Source organism: Coffea arabica, chromosome 3e (assembly GCF_036785885.1).
Source record: "Coffea arabica cultivar ET-39 chromosome 3e, Coffea Arabica ET-39 HiFi, whole genome shotgun sequence".
Classification (NCBI taxonomy): Eukaryota; Viridiplantae; Streptophyta; class Magnoliopsida; order Gentianales; family Rubiaceae; genus Coffea; species Coffea arabica.
Genome location: NC_092315.1, coordinates 12350145 through 12358946, shown reverse-complemented (window position 1 = coordinate 12358946; position 8802 = coordinate 12350145). Strand labels below are relative to the sequence as shown.

The 8802-nt window shown below is 37.7% G+C and overlaps 1 protein-coding gene and 1 non-coding gene across 2 annotated transcripts; one reads left to right on the top strand and one right to left on the bottom strand.

The window, feature by feature from the left end:
* The first annotated feature begins 411 nt into the window (after positions 1–411).
* On the top strand, positions 412–518 carry LOC113738338 (small nucleolar RNA R71). The gene has a single exon (XR_003460123.1). It is a non-coding gene; the product is annotated as a small nucleolar RNA R71 (small nucleolar RNA).
* Positions 519–3239: 2721 nt separating this feature from the next.
* Positions 3240–6862, bottom strand: LOC113737214 (putative late blight resistance protein homolog R1A-3). Its single transcript, XM_027264476.2, has 2 exons — positions 6708–6862; positions 3240–6584 (listed from the first exon to the last, which is right to left on the bottom strand). The coding sequence occupies exon 2, from the start codon at positions 6538–6540 to the stop codon at positions 3442–3444; it is 3099 nt and encodes a 1032-aa protein (XP_027120277.1). The 5' UTR covers positions 6541–6584; positions 6708–6862; the 3' UTR covers positions 3240–3441.
* Positions 6863–8802: the final 1940 nt, after the last annotated feature.

Genomic DNA, 8802 nt, shown 5'->3' with positions numbered 1-8802 from the left:
TTTGCATAGGGATCATACCGCCTCTGAGGTGGTCCCGGAAATCCAACTACATTAGCCTGCTCAGTCGAATCATCTTGGAGTGTGGGGCACATATCTGTTGGATGACTCGAACCATAGCAGATTCCACATGTTTTCAATTGCTGCATTTGTCCTATAGCTAACTTTTCAACCAAAGAAGTTAGACAATCTAATCTTTGCTCTATTGAAGAATTACTTACCTCATTGACTCTACGAGTTGTGTTATCCTGCCTGTCTCCAAATTGTTGAGCATTTGCAGCCATACTCGATATCAAACTTCTTGCCTCCGTGGGTGTTTTATTCACTAAGGAGCCCCCACTGGCAGCATCAATAATTCTTCTGTCAGTTTGGGACAGATCCTCATAAAAATACTGGATGAGGAGTTGGTCAGGAATTTGATGATGAGGACAACTAGCACATAGTTGCTTGAATCTTTCCCAATATTCATGTAGAGTCTCTCCATTAAATTGTCGAATTCCACAGATGTCTTTCCTAATGCTTGCAGCTCGGGATGCAGGAAAGAATTTTTCTAGGAAATGCTTCTTCATGTCTGTCCATGTGGATATTGACCCAAAGGGCAGATAATAGAGCCAATCCTTAGCTTTATCGACTAAGGAAAATGGAAAGGCTCTTAATTTAATTTGCTCCTCTGTGACTCCCTGGGGTTTCATTGTCGAGCAAACCACATGGAATTCTTTGAGATGCTTGTGGGGATCTTCACCTGGTAAGCCATGAAAAGAAGGAAGTAAATGGATTAGTCCAGATTTTAACTCAAATGCAACCTCTAATGTAGGATAAGTAATGCATAGAGGCTGTTGATTTAAATCTGGTGCAGCCAATTCTCTCAATGTCCGTTCATTAGCCATGGTGCTATTTATCTCTTCCGTCTCACTAAATGAATCCACAAAATCTACTACTGAATTATGTCCAGTAGATGAGGAGGATGCCTCTGCTCGTTCTCTTGTTGCTTTTCTCAATGCACGAGCAGTCTTCTCTATCTCAGGATTATATTGCAGTTCACCTGTACGAGAAGATCTAGGCATAAACCAGTAACAATAAAAATAAAAATAAAAAATAAACAAAGAAAATAAAATTCAAAGAAAATAAATTTATTTTGACACCAAGTCCCCGGCAACGGCGCCAAAATTTGGTGGGTGTCAAACCTGCAAAAATAAAATTCCTACTCTTAAGTCACGAATTAAGTCCACTATGGTACTGGAGCAGGGACTTAGGCTGTGCAATGGGTTACTAGCTTCACCCTGGTGCCAGAGTTTGCTTGATCCGATATACCAAAGTATCTTAATTACGTGAAAGATAAAATTCGAATATAGCAGTGAGCAGGGTCGAATCCACAGGGACTTGGGAATTTATTTTGAATGAATGTAACATTAAATAAAAATGGGGGGATTGATATGAAACTACCTAATTTAATTGCTCAAATTAAAAATAAGACAATCGCAGATAAAATAAATAACAATAAATAGAAAGTAAATTAACGGAAGGAAAATCTCTAGTCAAAGGTATAATCTCCACTAATGGTTCGAATCATTGATCACAGATGCAGAGATAAAATCTTTCATTTACAAATAAACTGGTTATGGTTGTCAACAAGCTCTGACAACCTGCCTAACCTTCCTGATTCGATAACCACAACAAGCTCTGTGGTTATTGCCCTAGCCAATTAAGCAGTCCTAAACACGCTCTTAGGATTTAACCTATTGACAGCATTAATTATTAGACTGGCCACCAATTATAACCAACAAACACACACGCTCGGTTTATTTAGGCTATATCATATATTTCCGCAACAACAATTCAAAAGTTTCTACTACAATTGAATCATGTCACTTGCCACATGCACTAAAATTACCCAACAATTACGGATTGAGCACTCTTAGATGGCTGTTAATTACTCACACAATTAAACAGTGATCAAGTATTTAATTGCAAGAAATAATCATATGCATAAGTGAACAGGAAATATATAAATACTTGCAAATTAAAGACGTAGGCAAATCAATTCGATCTCACAGTTTTGTTGAACCAAAGCTTCGATTTAACCTCTGACTAGATGAAGAAATTAGCCACTCCTCATAGTTGAATTGCAACCAAAAGTACTACTCGAGTTCTTAATTGAAAAAGGAAAATAAATTGGGAAAAGGAAGGAAAAACGGAACGGAACAGAATGGCCTGCGTTAATTTTCAGAGTTTTCTCCCCTGCTGTTTTCTTCTTTTTCTTTTTTCTAATCTCTTCAGTTGAACCAGAGGTCTTGTTTTACCTAGCGTCCCCCTAGGGCTTCTTTAGCGTTTCTTTCTTTTCTTTCCAAAAATGGGCCTCGTGTGCAATTGAAGCTCAATGGGATGCGGGCTTTCTACTGCATCAGTTGTACTGTTCTTTGCTGTAAACTAACCAAAAGCAAAAGCCCAAAACGCTTGCTAACTTGATGCAGTAACAATCATCAACACCCCATCATCCCTGATGTAGCGGTTTTCAAGTATCAACTAAGAAACTTGTATCAAGATTTTCTTAATGGAATTTCCTCAATTAGGCTTCAATTTCTCCTTTTCTGCCTCAATTGACTTGAAGTTCCTAGAAATCACACAAAAATTCAAATATAAGTAGAATCTAGCAAATTATCACAACATTTGGTCAAAATAAAGGGGAAAATATTAACAAATAAACTGCCTAATTTGCGCATTAACACTAACGCACCAACTAGTAATGTTGATCAATTGTTCATGCATAATTCAGTTGTATTTTGCGGATTTCCATTCCAATCTTGTGCTTAAAGGGAAAAAAGAACCCACATGCATGTCTAGTAAGTTTTAACTTTAGATCCACTTGACTTATCACAATGAATTATATTTGTTCGATACACTGTTGTCAATATAAATGTAAAGACGGTTTTCAGTGCTATTCACAGTGCCATCATTACCCTTAATCATGTGATTGCATAACGGGCTAATTAATTGGATGACAGCAGGCTATCGAAAGCTGGATTCCTCAAGGCCATAAGTGTTAGGGTTAGTATGTATGAAGTGTTATTCTATAGTGAAATAGGTTTCATAAGAGTTGATACGGAAATCTGTAATTGAACTTTAAGATGAAACTTATCCATGTCCAGCAAGCACTTCAGAGCAGATGCAGTTATCCAGATATGAATTGGCAAAAGAATTAACAAATTATGTAGTTAGACAACGGAGATCTCTGCACCCAAAAAAACGAAAACCGAAAGTTTTAGATATCAAGAATTGCACATGGCAATGTTAAGTACCATCACGAAGATGGGCATTACATAAAGTAGTTCCACTACACTGAAATGGTAAAGTACTTGCAATCCTACTGAGCATTTAAGCAGGGCCCTATGTGAAAAGTAAAGATCAAAAGTCGAGAATTTTTTGAAATACTTTCTTGCAAATTGATCAATTTCTGATAATGACAGCAAGGTCTTCAATCAGATCTTTAAATTCTTTTGCAGAAAGCTCAGCAGATTCATTACAGTAATGCAACTCAATTCGCTCCAAAGTTGGGATTTCTCCAAGAACATAGGGGAGCTCAGCAAGAAACTCACAGGACCTCAGGATTAGGAACTGAAGGCAGGGAAAGTGATCATCTTCTGCTTCCCATTGCACAATATCAGTTTTTTCAATTAGTAATTGCTTCAGACAGCGAAATACTTCATCAGTTAGTTTCCATGTTGATCCTCGGAAGGCATAGTTTTTCAGCTTGAGCACCTCAAGGTTGGGTAACTTGGCAACATTGGTCATATCCTCCCATGGCAGATTGCTCGCGCTTAAAGTCAATTTCCTGAGATTAGATGGGAAAGCATCCCAACTTATAGTCCTGGCCTCTCTGATTTCTCTGTAAAAGGAACAGTTGAGTGCTTCAAGCTGATGCAAGTAGGCCAGATCCTTCAGACACTCACATGATCGATCCCTGTAGTAGTCTTCTTTGGTTTCACACAATCCTAGTTCTGCAAGATTGGGCATCTTGGCAAACGCATCCCTCCTGCAACAGAGAAACTGTACTGTGGATAATGTTTTTAGGTATCCCGAAGGCAACGGCTTGCGGTAAATATTGCTTGCAGCATCAGTGAGATAGCTTAGAAAAGCAACCATAGTTGTATGGAGATGCCTCAAGTTTGGCATACTCCAATATCTCACTATCAGAGTGGGGAGATCCCCGTCGTCCCTTATTGGCCATGGACCATTGATGACTAAGGTTTGGAGATTCTTGAGTCTCCAAAGTGCTGTGGGAAGCTTATAGGTAACGTTCAGTGCAAGGTACGTCAAATATTCTAAGTTAACTATTTGAGCAGGGAAAGAATCAAACTGCAAGAAAAACATGTCCAATACTCTGAGGGATTCGAATGTCAAATAAGAGAAAAAGATATCTGGAACAAAACCTGAACCCAAAGCAAAGCACAAAAAAGATTGAAGACTTCGATATGGAGGTGCTAAGTGGACATCAGCATCAGAGTTCAAGTGCAAAATGAGATGACGCTGATTGTCTTTTGCAGGGAAACTTTGGTCCTCTTGCTTTATTACTGTCATGATGTTTTGAGCTTCCCTCAGGCATAATTCCCGCAAGAGGTCATGTAGTCGACAACTTTTGATTTTGCCAACTACATTCCTTTTTCCAACCAAAACTAAACTCCTACCAATAAGATCTTCCAAGTAGGCCTCTGCCACATCTTCAAGATTACTTGAAGAACTTGCTTCCAAGAAGCCCTCAGCAATCCATAAACGAATTAACTTCCGAACTTCAATCTCATAATCTTCAGGAAAGGCTCCCATGTATAGAAAGCAAGCTTTAAGTTGTTGGGGTAAGTAGTTGTAACTCAGAGCAAGTATATCTAAACATTGTTCGGGATTGGTGAATACAACTGAACTTACACTAGCTGCAACATCCTTCCAGCAGTCAGATGTCATCACAGTTCTAGACAGAGTGCCAGCTATAACAACAATTGCAAGGGGTAATCCATGGCATTTTCTTGCTATTTGCTTTCCCAAGTCCACCAATTCAAGAGGGCAACTTTCAAGTCCAAAAACAAGCTTTTCCAGCAGTTCCCAGCTTTGCTTTGTATCCAAAAGACTCATACAATGTGGAAGACTCTTTGGACTCACATAGGTTGCTAATTCCATGAATCGGCTGGTCACAACTACTCGACTGCCATTATTGTCATCTGGAAGACACATCTGGATACAATCCCAGGCCTCATTACTCCATACATCATCCATAACAACCAGGTACTTCCTACCTTTTAGAGATTGATACAAGTCTTGAGCTAGATCTTCATTAGTCTTTTCATGAACATTATCAGAGGGCTTGGTAACAAAGCGCAAAAGATCAAGCAACAAATTTCTCAATTGGTATACTTGAGATACTCTAACCCATGCCCGACAATGAAATTGAAAATCAGTATCAGGGTGATCGAACATTTGTCTAGCTAGAGTAGTTTTACCAATACCACCCATCCCCACAATTGCTAGAACTTCTCTTCCCAGCAAGGGTTCTGCTAGTCTATCCATAATTTTCTTCAAAACAGCATCAAAACCAACTACAATATTCCTCAGATTTGAATCAGATAATGAATGTCCTTTGAGGGGAAGACTACTCTGCAGCTGCAAGGTTTTTAAACCTAGTGTAATACCCTTTATCCCTCTATTCTGTCTGATCTTTCTCCTAATGGATTGAATCTCTCCAGATATATGTGAAAAGTATTGGTGAATGCCTCTCTCGCCATCAAAGCCACTTTTAACTGCTGCTTCAAGATTAATTTTCCTATCCAGAGATTTTTCGGTGCACTTGTGAATTAGTGTATCTATTAAACAGCTCATCTCTGACAGGATAGAATTGTCTTTCATCCATTCTTTTACAAAACCTGCTGCTCTGTTGACAATATATTTGACATCTTTCTCCACTTCATTACGGCCACGCCATTTGACAGAAGAATCCTCAAATGCAGTGAGCAAGAACTGAAGATCTTTGTACAGAACCATCTGCTGGATGCCCACATCATTGAAAAAGACTACTGCTGCTCTCAGATCATGACTGGGACCATCCATTTCTCTAACTACATCAAGAAAATAACATAGTCTTGGGTTTTCCCTGGTGCTCTGAAGATCTCTGTTGGAACGGAATCTGTATGATTCTTTGTCAATGAAATCAATTTGCATCAAAATGGTAGGCACTTCATCAAGTATTTTCTGCATATTCTCTGACATTAAGTGAGTTTGGAGTAATCTTTGCATGATCTCCATGACGTCTGACACCACTGCATTAGACTTAACTGCAACAAGAAAATCTCCAATTGACCGTCCAAGAGGTTCACTCTCGAATCGTAATTGCTCCACACGAGATCTCACTAGAACTGGAGTTCCTTCTAAAACGTTTAAAAGTTCAGAGACTTTCTCAGAGAAGGCTTTGACCTGCATCTTCTTGATCTCGAGAATCAATAAAGGGAATTTCATCAGGCACTCCAACTGGTGCACCAGAGAAACAATTGCAGCCTGAGCCATCTCCCTCTAAATCTCTCTGCGTAACCACATCAGCTAAAGGGTAACTGATAGTTGTTCGATTCCAAAGAGCCCAAAAATGACAAAGATAGTCAAATTAGTGACGAATAGGAAATGAAACATCTAAAAATTGCCAGAAAATTAAGACAAAATTGATGGTGCTAGATTACCTGTTTGCAAAATAACACCAGGCCAGAGCTAGAGCCTTAATCAGACTTTGAAGCTAGAACTGGAGTTTCTTCGGGCTTGGTATTTTGCTCTCTCAGGAACCGATATGCTGTTCACCCAGAAAGACTGTCTATGATTATCACTCAAAATGGTCAAATACGATGAAAAAATAAATTATCATTAACTCCAGTGCTGAATATTTTAAGATGCTTCCATATGCATAAATCCAAGTTCGTGAGTCATGATAGCTTTGGGTAAACTATTCAAGTATTAATTGGTAGGCCAGGTAAAGATGCTTAATTAACTAAGCAATTTATTAGATGCAAATTGCGTTGTGTAGAAAGCACAAACACATGATAACGACTTATCAAGAAGTATGTAAACAAAAATCCGAACGAAATGGCATTCTTGTCCCCATTGTTTATTACAATGGCATAGTCCAAAGCTAGAGATTATGGGGCAAACACTTTGGTAATTGCCAGTGGGATTAGTTGGGGCGTACGGTATTACCAGTCCATGGCCCAGATACCCTCTGTGATGACAAAAAAAAAAAAAAAACACTTTGGTAATTGCAAGTCAATAACAAATGCACGCAAGACAATTTTGAGTTGTCACTAAAATTAGTTTAAAGTATTTTAGAGAAAATTTTCTTATTTTTCTATTTCTTTTATTAGATCTTTGTTTTCATTTTTTTTCAGATTTCGTTTCAAATTTGAAATTTTTTAGGTTTATTTTGTCAGATATTATCATATTGTCGAAATTTGAAAAAAATTAATTAGCAGATTTGGTGGTTGAAACATGCACAGATATTCTTGAAACGGTAGTGTATTATCTAATCTTTTAGATCTGTTGTATCTATTTTGTATCATGTAATTTTTACAATTAGTGCATATTTCATTATTTAATAAAACTATGATGTGTTTTATGCCAAAAAAGAGTTGAAATATTTTTTTTCCAAATTCTCTCTCTTTCCATGGTAATTTCTTAAATTTTCATTAGGATAAAGGTAAAATTTTCTAATTTTAAGTTGTGGCACATGACTATACGTGCCATCATTTCCATTAGAAATTGGACAAAATCTACCAATTGCCCACTTTTGCACAAAATTGAATAGATTGAGGACTATGTTTACTTTCAGAAATAGATTAGGGATCAAATGCGCACATGAATGATAAATTGAGGATCAAAATTATAATTCTCCCTAATTTGGAAAATTATGAAAAGGATTATGTCTGTGTTTAGAACTAACCTTGGCCAAAATAGATCAACCTAATGGTTCCCACTCCTCCATCTCCTTGAACAATTTTGTCACTCTCAATGGCCTGTGGCAAGACCTTGGGAATGAGGTTGTGATCAAGGGCAAAGGTCTTAAACAACCTTGCAGGAGGGATTGAGGAAGAGGCCTCATAATCATAAGTGATAGGAGCCATGTTGCCTTAGTTTGGTGTTTGGGTACATACAAAAGTTCTTACAGAACAAAGAGGTTTCAAGAAATGTAGTTCTTAACAAGGATTTGGGGTGCAAAGCAATGCGATGGGAGATGGTTTTTATAGATTGAAGTTGATGTGTGAATCGAAATACAAAAAAACCTTGTAGACTTCATAGTCGGTTTTGCTATGCTTTCTTTAGTTAAATTGTGATATCAAGTTTGAATAAGATGGACCCGCATTTTATTATTAATGTAATCTTCTAGGATGTTAACATTTAATCCAGTTAGAAAATGCGTTTACAAATTAAAATTGCTGTATGATTTTCTATGTGAAACCCTTGGTCGGTCTTGCTGTGCTTAGTTAGTACGGTGGTACGGCTAAGTGTAAGTAAGTGTGCATGGCACATCATATCTAATCTTGTGTGGCTATGGTTAAGACTAGAGCAATTAGAAGTTCTGGGTTCAAATTTCCAAACTCTTCAATCCCACCCTACCCAAAAATTTTTTTTTAAAAAAAAAAGGGCCTGCATTTTAAATGTTAGAATGTGCATCCTTGTTGGGTGGTAAAATAGATAAATTTGGCATTTGCTGGAATTCAATTTTACAGCACACAGTGTACATGTATCTATTGTAGCATTTAGTAAAAATCTTTCGGCAAATGCAAAATG

Bases quoted from the DNA above. Each gene is read 5' to 3' on its own strand.
- LOC113737214 (XM_027264476.2), bottom strand. From the start codon at position 6,540: ATGGCTCAGGCTGCAATTGTTTCTCTGGTGCACCAGTTGGAGTGCCTG.